Source organism: Medicago truncatula, chromosome 7 (genome assembly GCF_003473485.1).
Source record: "Medicago truncatula cultivar Jemalong A17 chromosome 7, MtrunA17r5.0-ANR, whole genome shotgun sequence".
Taxonomy (NCBI): Eukaryota; Viridiplantae; Streptophyta; class Magnoliopsida; order Fabales; family Fabaceae; genus Medicago; species Medicago truncatula.
The window spans coordinates 34,522,933-34,536,591 of NC_053048.1; the positions used below are offsets into that span (position 1 = coordinate 34,522,933).

At 35.3% G+C, this 13,659-nt stretch overlaps 2 protein-coding genes across 2 annotated transcripts; both read left to right on the plus strand.

The window, feature by feature from the left end:
- Window positions 1-6,570: 6,570 nt before the first annotated feature.
- On the plus strand, window positions 6,571-9,374 carry LOC11425948 (heat shock cognate 70 kDa protein 2). Its single transcript, XM_003623640.3, has 2 exons — window positions 6,571-6,678; window positions 8,700-9,374. Exons 1-2 carry the CDS (start codon window positions 6,571-6,573, stop codon window positions 9,372-9,374), a joined length of 783 nt encoding a protein of 260 aa, XP_003623688.3.
- A 2,598-nt stretch (window positions 9,375-11,972) lies between these two features.
- On the plus strand, window positions 11,973-13,100 carry LOC112416675 (uncharacterized). Its single transcript, XM_024770991.1, has 3 exons — window positions 11,973-12,570; window positions 12,613-12,878; window positions 12,963-13,100. Exons 1-3 carry the CDS (start codon window positions 11,973-11,975, stop codon window positions 13,098-13,100), a joined length of 1,002 nt encoding a protein of 333 aa, XP_024626759.1.
- Window positions 13,101-13,659: the final 559 nt, after the last annotated feature.

The following is a 13,659-nucleotide window of genomic DNA, read 5'->3' on the forward strand; positions in this document are numbered from 1 at the left end:
TTTTGTGGTACATGTTGATGGTATAGTTGAGGAATAGGAATGGTGGTACCCTTCTTTGATTGAAAAAAATTATCATTGTCATGGTGGTAAAATTACTATTTTAAACTTTAGTCCTTTGGCCGTCTGATACTAATCAATTTTTTTTTCTGAATAAATGTTTGACTTACATATTCATAGAGCTTCCAGAGGAGTTGAGTTAGGAAGTTTATACAGAGATAAATTGCACTAATAATATTGTAAGAAAGTTCAGGTTAATTATACAAAAAACATTACCAACAATTATATCTAATCAAATCTCAAATTATATAGGTGATAAGTGAAACTGTTTAGAAAGAAACTCGATGAAGTTCAAATTTATTTCTATGTCCTTTACCTGCATTGGTTCCAATTAGTTTCAACTTAATTATGATCATGTTTTTCTGGTTTCATGAACAAAGTATATCCTCTTTTCATGAATCAAGACTTGGTAGAGCTTTCATAAATATTTTGATAAATATTTCTTTTGGAATAATTTTTTTACAAGATACGTTATTCAACCCGTGCAAAGCACGGGTTTGTAACTAGTTAATTTTAAAAAAGACATTCTCATCAGACCCACTTGAAAATTTCTGGAATAATTCCTGAGATTGACAATGCTAACTATAGTTAAAGTTTTTTACTTTTTTATCATTTTCTAGATATACAAGTTTACTAGATAGTTTTTGGTTAGACGCAAATACGAGAATACGGAAAAATATTCTAACTTCAACTTGAATACTACTACTTATAGGGCATAAGTGGTGTAGACAAAACTGAAAATCCAAACTGTATAAAACATAAAATGTATTCGACCTAATATGGTTTGGTTCAAAAATCAAACCGATCTAACTTGGTTTGGTTCTCGACTTTTGATTTTGAGTTTCAAATAACCAATGGATCCAATCAACGCTAACCAAGCTAAGTTAGATCGTAAAATGACGATTATCAAAATAGACTTTTTAGTCGATTCGTTATTTCATCATGAGTTTATAACTCAAAATAGACTAAAAAGTCTATTTTGATAATCGTCGTTCCATTTTGATTCCGAAGAAAAATTGGTGCTCGTTTTTACACTTCAAATGTTGAAAAATGAAATTTGACGCTTGTTTTATTTTGTGGCTTTTGTTCTTCTTCGTTCCCTCTTTCATTTTAGCAATTTAAATTACCGTAAAAAAAATTAAAATTACTAAATTTTAATTACTTATATATTATTTTGGTGAATTCTAGGGTGAAGGATTAATCAAGTCCCACACTGGTGGACCATTATCAAAATTAATTAAGAGTCACTAGATTAATCAAACTTGTACACTCTATTATAGGCCGTATACATTAGACAACAGACATTATCTTTTTCTTCTTCTTGCATTCTCTTCTCTGAAATCGGCCTTTTGTTAACATTTTATGGGGTCTTCTGATTGCAGCCATGGAGAAGATAAAGAAAGGCCCCAAAACAAAAGAGTTTGCCCTATTAGTCGAACTGGTGTTAGTAAATTTGATTTAGGGAAATAGGTCTTAGTTTGAACATGGAAAGGGAGACGGTGCAACAATTATTTGACCAATTTCCATATGAAAATGCTAGTAATCCCATTCTTTATTCACATCCCTTTTCATTCTTCAATTCAATTGTTTTGACAAAAAAATATACAACTAAACATGTTGCAATGAATTGGAAAAAAAATGGCATTCATTTCTTGCTGCTCGCTTTGTTTTAGTTCGTTCAGATTCACTAAACATCAAAAAATTATATATACAAATGTTGCCATCGTTTCCACTTGTCAATACTTCATAGACAGGAGCACAAAGTTCAATTTGGGAAGAGAAGAGAGTGAAGGACTTATACGGGTATGAAGACATTTGGTACACGAGTAACAGATATTCCAATCACCAATCCAAGCTAGTGGTGAATGCTGCTATCATCAACATCATAAATTCCATCTGGTTTGCAAGGAATCAATTCAGATTCAATAACAAGAAAATTCATTGGAAAAGCTCCATTGCCTCCATTACTGCTTCAGTCTCTTTAGCAGGTAACAATTCAAACACTTGCTCCCTTTCCATGACGGACTTTATCCTTCTTAAGAAGTTTGATATCACCTTTCATCCTCCAAAAGCTCCAAAGATCATAGAGGTGATATGGCACCCTCTTGTTGACCCTTGGATCAAATGCAATACGGATGGATGCTAACTCCACCTCTTCCTCCTGTGGGGGCTTATTTCGAAATGCTTCTGCTGACTTATTGCTTTGTTTTGCTGAGAACATTGGAGAGGGAAATGCATTCCTTGCTGAACTGACGGGCGCAATGAAATTAGCAATTGAGATTGCTCACCAAAACAGTTGGTTTTATCTCTGGTTAGAACTTGACTCAGCTATGGTTGTTCATGCCTTGAAGAATAACTCTCAGATGCCTTGTATATTAAGGAACATATGGAAGCATTGTGCTCAAATTTTAAAGAATATGAACTTTTTTGTCTCACATATTTATAGAGAAGGAAATCAGTGTGCTGATGGTCTCGTCAATATTGGTTTATACCTAGATCAATTTACTATTTGACACACCATTCCTAGTAGCTTAACATCGGATTTTGTTTTGAATAAGTTAGGTTGGCCTAACTTTAGGTTTGTTCCTTCTTGAGAGGGTTTTGGCCAAATCCCCCCTCTTTTTTTTTTTTTTATTTCGCTTTGTTGTTTTTATATATTTGGTGGTTTTGGCGCTTTGCTATTCCACTTTTGCCAACAAAAAAAAAAATTCACAAAATGTCCAACTTGAAATCATAAACATGAAAGTATTCATTCTCTCCCAAGTTGAAAATGAAAATGTTCCCCGCTTTTCAATCAAACTGAATTTTTCGTTTTATCTAGGTCGGTCTAGATATAAAAATCTTATGAAAAAGTTACTTCTTTTTTTTTTGACAAAATGAAAAAGTTACTATTAACCCTTTATTATAATATTTTGCATGTTTTCTTAAGAGCATTATATATAGTACGATTGAGTTCAGTCATCTCACAGAAAATATTACTGAGTTAATTAATACACCTTTCGGTTCAATTCCAACAAGGTATTTGTGTCACCAGCCAAGTATTAGAATATGAACATTGTTCAATTTCATATTGTATAAAAGAAAAGACCTCATCCTTCAAAAAAAAAAAAAAAGACCTCAATAGATGGGAAGTTTTCATTACCCGTAAAAAGTACAAGAAGAATCGATAAAACTCTATCTAGTACTATCCCAACAAACACTTCATGGTGTGAAATAATTGGATGTTGGGCACATACCCTAACAAAACTCTACCTGGTATACTAAATCCAATTAGTATACCATATATTCGGCTAATTTAAAAATTAATCCAATAAATAATCAGAGATCTCCTAGTTAAAAAAAATTCATATTTTTATGCTTAAAGACGTATGTTTATAGACTAACAAATTCTATATAATTATTAGTTAGATTCAGCATAATTGTGCAATTTGTTCCATCGAGATATCTCTTAATTTTTGGACATTCACAATCACAAAGTATAAGAAAAACACGTAGGAAATCATATCTAAACAAAATAAAACATGTTATTTACCGAAAGACTATGGTCATACCTCTTATTCCAAGACCTAGGGAAATGTATTTGGTCTCTATCATTCAGACACAGATCGACTAAAGACTGAAATTAGCAAAGACTTATTTTCCTCTTAAATATATAAAATAAAAAAGACCTCACATTAAAATATAAGGTTTTTTTATATTAAAAAATGAAAAAAAAATATATTCAAATCATACATATTTTATGGTGCATGAACTAACACATTAGTCCACTATCATAAAAATAATAAGATAGTTTTTCATTATATTATATTATAAGCCATAAATTATGGTCAAAGATGCTTTGAAAAAAATATCTTATTATTTTTGTAGTAGTCGACTAATGAGTTAGTTCATGCACCATAAAACATGTCATGATTTAAATATATTTTTTCATTTTTTAATATAATAAAACATTATATTTTAATGTGAGGTCTTTTGTTTTTTATATATTTAAGAGGAAAATAAGTCCTCGTTAATTTCAGTCTTTAGTTGATCTGTATCTGAGTGATAGAGACCAAATACATTTGCATGGGTCTTAGAATAAGTGGTATGACCATAGTCTTTCGGTAAATAACATGTTTTATTTTGTTTAGATATCATTTCCTACGTGTTTTTCTTATACTTTGTGCTCGTGAATGTCCAAAAATCAAGAGATATATAACTAATAAATGTATATAATTTGTTAGTCTATAAACACAAGTCTTTTAAGCATAAAAGTATGAATTTAATATAAAAACATAAAAACAAAAACCTGATATTTTGAATAAAAAGCATTGATTGGGTCATCAACTAATATTTCCATGTTGAAATTTTACCCTCCTATGATTAGGTGTCAACTATGAAATATAGAGCTTCAAGCATGTGTTTGCAAAAATTAATCATATTGAATTAATAATTAGGATAATTGATGATGTCTAACATGTGATGTGGAATTCAAAAACGTTGAGATTCGTACCTGTTGGTGACACCTCCCAATCCCCCCCATCACACAAGCAGCTATCTCCATCACACCACGCAAACACCAATAACCTCGTTAAACCCTCCTGTTGGCCCCACCCATTTTGCCACCATTTAAACATCACCAAAAGCAACCGTAAAAAACGATTTTGATGCTCCGCCACCACAAACCACAAGACCGCCACCACACACACAACCCGAAACCCGTTTCTTCACACCACAGATCCACCAAAGCAGCATCACAACCTCCGCTATCACAACATCACCACCATCACCTCCTGCCACCACCACAACACCACCATCATCTCCTCCCATCACCTAACCCATGACCTACATCATCACCCTCACCACCAAAACCATTCCTACAACACCACCATCACCTCCTCCACGCTAATCCTTATCAGACTCGGACCAAAAATCGTGGACAAACAAAGAACAATCAAGAGCGGATGTGGAATCACCACTGCCATAGAACACAACCAGATTTGACAAAGCTTTGGACACCATCGATTGAAACGAAGAAAAAAAAAACGAACATAAACACAAAAAATAAAACAATCGCTGGAGAACAGAAAGATGGTGGTGTGGAGGGACGACGCCGCTCATCGCACCACCGATACCAGCATCTACATGGCTGGATCTGAGCTTGGAAAATAGGAGGTGTTTACGGCGGAAAAGGGGTTTGTAGTAGGTGTTGACGGCGGAAAAAGGGTTGTAGAGAGACTCGGTTTTACCATACTCTGAACAATATCTTAATTAATTGAATATTGTGGTTGAGATAAAATGACCTCAATTGTTCTATATATAATGTTCTCGAGAAAGCATGCAATAAATTTTTGTTTGACTCGATCGCATAAAATAAATGTAAATTAAAAATATTATGTTTTTTTCGGTCAAAAGAAAAAAGTATTCTATTTTTTTATGAGAGTAGTTAGGGGAAAAAATTAAAATATAATCGCTTAGTAACTATTTTTCTCTCAATTTGTGTGTGTCATCCTTTCGGAAGAATGACAAGGACAGCTATTATTAACCTAATTTACATGTAATTACAACCTTTTTTTTAAAATAAAAAACAAATGAGTTATTGGTGCACTTACAACCTTATCTATAATTATGTATGTGGCACGCTAAAGCTCAAATATTTTTTTTAGGTAAACCTGGAGAAAGGACACAAGGAGAAGCAAAGATATCCCAACTAGGTTGGAACCCCGATGAACTCCCATCCTGTACCGCCAATCTCAAATTTTATTTAAAAAAGGGGGAAAATACAAGAGGGGGGACTAGGCCAAAACCCTCAGAAAAAGAAATAAAAAACAAAGACATACAAAAAAGAAACAATAGAACGGCCACCTACGGATATCTAAACCAAGGTAAACCACACAGGTCCGCAAAAAAATCCTGCTGAAATTCTGATGGTAAAGCTGACAACCACACTTCCTCAACAACTGAGTGACCCAAGTTTGCTAATCTGTCAGCACATGTGTTGCCTTCTCGGAAAATATGAGAGGAAATAACCTGAACACTAAGAGTGCGGGCATTATGCCACCGGTTCTGAAGAAGGATGGGCACTAGCGATATATTTTTGAAAACCTGAAGCGCCCTGGAAGAGTCACTTTCCAACCAATTGTTTGTCCAACCATGTTGGGACGCAAATTCCAAAGCAAGAATGTAACTAGACACCTCTGCATCGAAAACCGAGCACCTACCTAAGTTATAGGTAAAGGCTCCCAAGAACGTACCTAAATGATCATGAAACAAACCACCACACACGCCATGATGATCAATAACGGATCCATCCATGTTTACCTTCACCCAAGGCGTCGTAGGGGCCTTCCAACACACCGACACAACCTCTTTGATCAACCTGCGATGATGGGAACCCTGAACAAATCAAGAAGAGGAGCATGATCTACAGCAATACACTTACCGGTAGATAACCCACCACTCAAGCCTATCACCTTGGTGGCAGTAGAATTCCCAAAGCGCATCAGTTATTGGGGGACTTTTTGTGGAAAGGATATGTACAAGAGCATCAACCCTGATGAGGCTGTTGCTTTTGGAGCAGCTGTGCAGGCTGCTTTGTTGAGTGATGACATTAAGAATGTTCCAAACTTAGTGTTGATCGATGTAACGCCCGTTTCGAATTATTTAATTGAGTCTAGAGTTATTTTAGATGAGTTTATATTATATTTATATAATATATACATGATTTATGCGATTTATATGATTGAGGTGGTTTTTATGATTTTTATGAGGAGTTGTGACTTATTTTATTGTTTAATAAAATAAGATTTGAAAATAAAATAAATATTGAGTTTAGGGGCTGTTTTGATATTTTAGAGAGTTTTGGGGGAGAAAGAGAGATAAGATAAGATAATTGGAGGAGGTATAAATAGGGAAACCTAGTTTTAGAAAAACATTGTACGTACGATCAGTTTTTGGAAAAAGGAAAAAAAAAGCCAAGAGAATGGAGAAGACCTAGAGGGGTTGCGATTTTCATCATACAAGGTAAGGGTGAGACTAACTTTGCAATCTTATTAAGTCTATGAATCAATGGTTATATTTAGCATGAATTAGGATGAGTTTAAGAGCAATCGTAAATTAGGTCAAATTGAGTGAATTGATGATTAAACGGTGAAAAGTTGTTAGATTGATGTAGAAACTGTTCCTAGACCTTAGATAATGTGTAGGATGAATTCTGGAATCAATGTTAGGCTTAAAACCATGAGAAAAGGTGAATTTTCGTAAAAACTGCACTTCTGCCCGAGCCTACATTCATCGCTCGCCCTCGCGAACGATGATCCTCGCCTCGCGAGTGATGAAGTTCATCGCTCGCCACGCGAACCATTTTCCCTCGCCTCGCGAGTTGCACGTTGCAGCTCGCCATAGCGAACAGATGAACTCGCCTAGCGAGCTAGACCAGAGAGCATGCAAGATTTCGTATTTTTGACTTTTGAGTTGAACCTTAGATGCTTTTGAGTGCCTGAACATGTCTAATTATGATTAGGAAAGAATTTAGGATGAGATTGAACCTGGAATTAAACTTATGGGATTTTGACCTGAACTCGCCACGGCAAGCAGAGGCTCTCGCCTCGCGAGTGACCCAAAAACAGAGTGACTTGTTAGATTTTGCGACCTTTGTTGCACGAGTTGTCGAGAGTTGAACCCTTGGGTAGGATTAAGACTTAATAATGAGATTAACTATAATCTGTGAAGCTGAATAAGATATGTTGTTGTTGATTATGATGTGTGATAATGTTTATGCATTACTTGAAGAATGTTTGTATACATAAGATGTTGATGAATTGAATTTGATATAATTATGTCATACTGTTGTACACTGCCTATGTTGCTGTTTATTATTTAACTAAGCTGCATGAATCGGTCTAAGATGTTGAAGATGATGATGTTCCAAATTATTGGACTAGTATAAGAGGTTGCCGAATTAAGTTGTTTAAGAGGTCGAGTCCATGCATTAGCATTCATAGTTGGGGGCTTGATGCCCTGAAGCTTTGTACTCACCATGTTGGAGCATTAGCTCAAAATTAGCGATGGGGGCTTGATGCCCCGTATTGGTACCACATGCATATAAGAGGTCTAAGTTGCATAGTTGCATTTGTCGAGTCGATGATGATAAAATGATTAAGTTGAGATTATTATGAAGTGATTTGTGATATATTATTATCAATGTTGATTAATAAGATGTTTTATGTTGTTAAATATAATTGTTGAATTATATGCTTAATATTATTGTTTTGTGAAATCTCAACCCTTCTGCTTGGAAATGTTGCTCTTCGTATGAGTAACTTGCAGGTAATCCAGAGTAGGTTGTTGTTTGTGCTGTCGTGAGTGGCATTGTCTCACTGAGTCTTTAGGTTGCTCTGATACGTAACGGGAGGGGATCTTTAGTGACTATTTCTCTTTCCTTTACGTACATGATATGTTTTGACGTTACTTAACTGAACTTATGATGTGTTTTGATGAGGCCTGCGTGCCAAGACAATTTACGAAGTTGAATTTAATTCCGCTGCTTTATGTTGAAGTTTATGCTGCAGGATAAATTATTATTTATCTATTTTTGAGATTTTAAGAAGTGTGATATCCCGTTATATGTTGTTTACTCTGATTATATGTTTAAAATTTTTAAGCTGGAAAAACGGGGCGTTACAATCGATGTTACTCCACTGTCTTTAGGTTGGAGGCTAGAGCATAATCAAATGGGTGTAGTTATTCCTAGGAATACTACTATACCTGTCAAGACGACAAAAGTTTTTTATACAAGTGAAGATAACCAATCCTCTGCCTTGATCAGTGTTTATGAGGGGGAGAGAACTAAGGCCAGTGACAACAATCGGCTTGGCTCTTTTACTCTCTCTGGATTCCCTCCTGCCCTTCGCGGCCATCCTTTTGATGTATGTTTTACAATTGATGGAAACGGTACATTGACAGTTGCTGCCAAGGAAGTATCCACTGGCAGTACAAATGAGATTATAATTACTAATTACAAAGAAAGGCTATCAACAGAAGAAATTAAAAAGTTGATTCAAGAAGCTGAGAACCACCGTGATGAAGATGAGAAATTCCTACAAATGGCTCAACTGAAAAATGCATTGGATAGCTGCATTTATAAAATCGAAACTGCTTTAAAGAAGCAGAATGCTAACTTGAAGCTCTCCACACAAGAGAACAGGAAGATGAATGTTGCAATTAGAATGGCAAAAAATTTGCTTGATGAGAATGACCTTCATGAAGTAGATGTTCTTGAGGATCATTTGGAGGATCTTGAAAGTATGTTTGAAGACATTATAGATAAGATTGGTTAGTAATAGTATCTTTTTTTCTTCCAATAACATTTTAGGTGTTCTCTTGCTGTTTTGTGCGCAAATGAATGAAAACCTTTGCATAAAGCTATAGTACTTTGTGTTTGATAAAACACTACTGATGCCAGGGAAGGTTGCTCTCTTTTTTATCAATACTCACTCTTTTGTTGGATGAAATCAATGTGAAATAAAAGAGAGCGAGTGTTTGAGACGAAAGAAAATTGTTTTTTGCACTCCTTATGTCCTTCTAACTAAAACCAAAGCATATAAGTTTTTAGTTTTCACTGTGTCATTTCTTGATAAATGTAGCTGGTCTTATAACTAAAACATTGATAGAAAATAATACTTGCAAATCTCATGATAAAACAAATCAGTACGTACATTCTATATTAAGAAAGGAAAGGGAAATCAGGGTTAGTGATAGTCACTAAAAGATGACTCCATGATTCATTGGCAAAGCGCTTGAGTGAATGTACATGCTCACGTTTGTTTCCGTGGTAGGAATGGTAGTAAATGTACAAGCTACGGCAAAGTGGAATGGTAAATGCACGTCTGCAAAAGCTAAACCAAACACACTCATAAATTCAAAGTGATTTCAATAAGAAAAATAGTTTGTTTTTTAGTATTGATATATACAAGCCAAATATAATTTATACAAAATGGAAGAATGGAAGGCAAGCGGGGCAACAAGTTACAATGCTAATCCTTTTTGGATGAGAAAATCAATCATCTTAACAACACATTACACACAAACACATAGGATGTTTTGTAATGTCTGTTACATATAAATTGCAGTCGAGTCTAGCAGTCGCCTAAAGAACAATTGATCTAGTGATGGCAGCCCACTTTGAGTAGCTTTGTGTTTAACATATGATTCAACTAGGCATGGCAACAAAACTCATATCCGTGGTTACCCGCCCGAACCAAACCCAATTTGACGGTTTTTCCCCGTTTTGATTGGGTTTGGGTATGGGTTTTCCCCGATTTCAAAACACGGGTATGGGACGGGTAACGGGTGTATAGGTACCCATCCCGAACCCATACCCAAACCCGTCCCGAATGTAGAAAATTACTTTACGATGATATGTCATGTTATTTTGTTTGATAATTGTCGTGTTATAAAAACTTTCATTGATATTTAAAGGAGCAACTAAATCAATCGATCTAACAAATGTTAAATGAGCATATTGTTGGATAATGCATTAGAACATTTCTATAGGAGTTGCAAAAAAACTTTTATTTTTATTAAAAAAAATTATTCAATGCGGGGACGGGGATGGGGCGGAGATACCCAAACCCGTTGGGGACGGGGATGGGGTTCAATTTCTCATCCCCGTTGGGTATGGATAGGTAACGGGTAAGTGTATGAGAATTGGGTATGGAGACGGGGAATGTAAAACTCGTCCCCATCTCGTCCCATTGTCATGCCTAGATTCAACCATAAAAACTAATTTGACATGTTTTTGTAAAATTAATTTCCGTTAAAAGTAAATTACACGTAAAATAATTTATTTTTTGTACGTTAACCTAAAAGCGTGTTAAGCAATTTAATTGGAGATTGGAATGTTAAATTTGTTCAAAGACAAAAGCTTCAATTTGTAGCTTCAAATTAGAATCAATCTAAACAAAATCAATTCTAATCAAGAATCTCCAAACATATTAAAATTTGATATTTGAGATATATATAATTAAGAATAAGATTCTCCATGAAAGAACAACTTGTGCCCAAATTTCAATATTGAAAGAAGGACGAGGGATATCAGCAGAACTGGATATGCGGAAGTCCATTACTGAGTAACATGGTTTCATCACCAAATCTCAACTTGAAAGAATGAAAAATAATGAAGGTAACTTCAATAAAGAGAGAGACTTCTAACATGTATACATAAAAGAAATTTAGGTACGGGTCTATTTGGAAAACCATATATTTGAGCTCATAGTTTATAGGTTATGTATTGTAAGCTCATTTAATATATTGTTTAACATATTGATTAAATGAAAATTGACACTTCATGTGCTATTTTTAGTACTTTGGTAAAATTAAATGAACCTATTGTTAAACTAAATAAATAAATAAATAGATGAATAAAAGCTCGTTTATTTCGCAAAAACATTTTCTAAAATTTGTGTTGATGTTAATTGTAACAGGATGATATACTGTTGTCACGAACAATTTTGTGCATTTTTTAAAAACAATGAGCAACACGAATTATTTTTGTTATTTTCACAAATACATCATCTCTAACTATTATTTCATCTTTTCTTCTTAGTTTTCTTCTAAAGTCTCACGCACATACAACTATGAAGTCTCATATTCTAACTCGGATTAATGTGTCAAGTTTAATATATTGATATTATCAGTTAAGTTTTACGCGTCTAAAATCTTCTTATTATCTGGAGAAAAGAAGGAGTGTGGGTGGCGCTGTTAATTACTCAGGTAGCGCTAGTTTTAATGTTATGATTGATGATAATTGTTTTATCGACTTACCGCTCAAGGGGCGGAGGTTCTCTTGGTATCGAGGGGATGGGAGGTCGATGAGTCGAATTGATAGGTTTTTGTTGTCAGAAAGTTGGTGTGTGGTGTGGCCTAATTGTATTCAGATGGCTTTGTCGCGAGGATTGTCAGATCATTGTCCTATTCAGCTGTGTATTGATATTGCTAATTGGGGACCTAAACCGGTGCGTATGTTAAAATGTTGGGAGAATTTCACATACTATAATTCTTTTGTCCGCGAAATTTGGAGTTCCTATCATTTGGAAGGTTGGGGTGGTTATGTTTTGAGAGAAAAATTAAAGCTCATCAAACTCGCCTTAAAGGAGTGGCACAGACGTCATTCTCAGAATTTACCGGCTAGAATTACCTTGTTGAAGGATCGCATTGAGGCTTTTGAGGTGAAGGCCGAGACTTCAGCTTTGTTGGAGGAGGAGATCGAAGATATGCATAGGTTTTCAGAGGAGTTATTTTCGTTATCTCGGATTAATTCAAGTATTTGTTGGCAACAGTCGCGGTTACAATGGTTACGTGAAGGAGATGCAAACTCTAAGTTCTTTCACAACGTAATGTCTAATAGAAGTCGTCGGAATGCTATTCCTTTTATTCTGGTGGATGGTGTATTATTTGACGGGGTAGAGAATGTTCGGGCAACTGTGTATAATCATTTTTCTTCTCACTTTCAAGCTCGGTGTGTCAATCGGCCTAGTATGGATGGCTTGCATTTTCGTTCTTGAAATATTCGTGAAGGGGTAGATTTGATCAAACCTTTTTCTTTGGAGGAGGTCAAGAAAGCAGTGTGGGATTGTGATAGCTTTAAAAGTCCGGGTCCTGACGGAATTTCTTTTGGGTTTGTAAAGGAGTTTTTGGATGTGTTGAAATGTGATGTGATGCGGTTTTTGGTGGAATTTCATAGAAACAGTAAATTGGCAAAAGGAATAAATAGTACGTTTATTGCTCTTATTCCAAAGGTTGATAGTCCTCAAGGTCTCAATGATTTTCGGCCTATTTCGTTGGTTAATTGCATGTATAAAAAAATTTCAAATATTCTTGCAAATAGACTTTGTTCCGTAATTGGCTCTGTTATTTCTGATGTTCAGTCGGCTTTTATTAAAGGTCGTCAGATTCTTGATGGGATTTTGGTGGCGAATGAGGTTGTAGATGATGCTCGTAAACGGAAAAAGGATTTATTACTCTTTAAGGTTGATTTTGAGAAAGCTTATGATTCTGTCGATTAGAATTACTTGGAAGAAGTCATGGTGAAAATGGGTTTTCCAACTCTTTGGCGAAAGTGGATTAAGAAATGTGTTGGGACGGCTACAGCATCGGTGTTAGTAAATGGGTCTCCCACATATGAGTTCTCCTTACATAGGGGTTTGAGGCAAGGGGATCCTCTTTCGCCCTTTTTGTTTCTTCTGGCGGCGGAAGGGTTTCATGTGCTTATGGAGGCTCTGGTTGTAAATAATTTATTTAATGGTTATAAGGTGGGCAGCCATGAAATGGTGGGGGTGACGCATCTCCAATTTGCGGACGACACTATTATTTTATGTGATAAATCTTGGGCGAATATTAGAGCTTTGCGTGCTATCTTATTACTATTTCAAGAACTCTCTGGTCTTAAGGTGAATTTCTCTAAGAGTCTTTTTGTGGGGGTTAATGTTCATGGTTCATGGTTAGCGGAAGCGGCAACGGTGTTGAATTGCAACGCTGGTTCCATACCCTTTTTGTATCTTGGTTTGCCTATTGGAGGGAATGCTAGTCGGATGGTGTTTTGGAAGCCTCTCATTAACCGTATTA

Bases quoted from the DNA above. Each gene is read 5' to 3' on its own strand.
- LOC11425948 (XM_003623640.3), top strand. From the start codon at position 6,571: ATGTACAAGAGCATCAACCCTGATGAGGCTGTTGCTTTTGGAGCAGCT. The intron at 6,679-8,699 runs GTAACGCCCGTT...AAAATTTTTAAG, and splicing joins CAAACTTAGTGTTGATCGAT to CTGGAAAAACGGGGCGTTAC.
- LOC112416675 (XM_024770991.1), top strand. From the start codon at position 11,973: ATGGCTTTGTCGCGAGGATTGTCAGATCATTGTCCTATTCAGCTGTGT. The intron at 12,571-12,612 runs GTATGGATGGCT...ATATTCGTGAAG, and splicing joins TCGGTGTGTCAATCGGCCTA to GGGTAGATTTGATCAAACCT. The intron at 12,879-12,962 runs GTTAATTGCATG...TCTGATGTTCAG, and splicing joins ATTTTCGGCCTATTTCGTTG to TCGGCTTTTATTAAAGGTCG.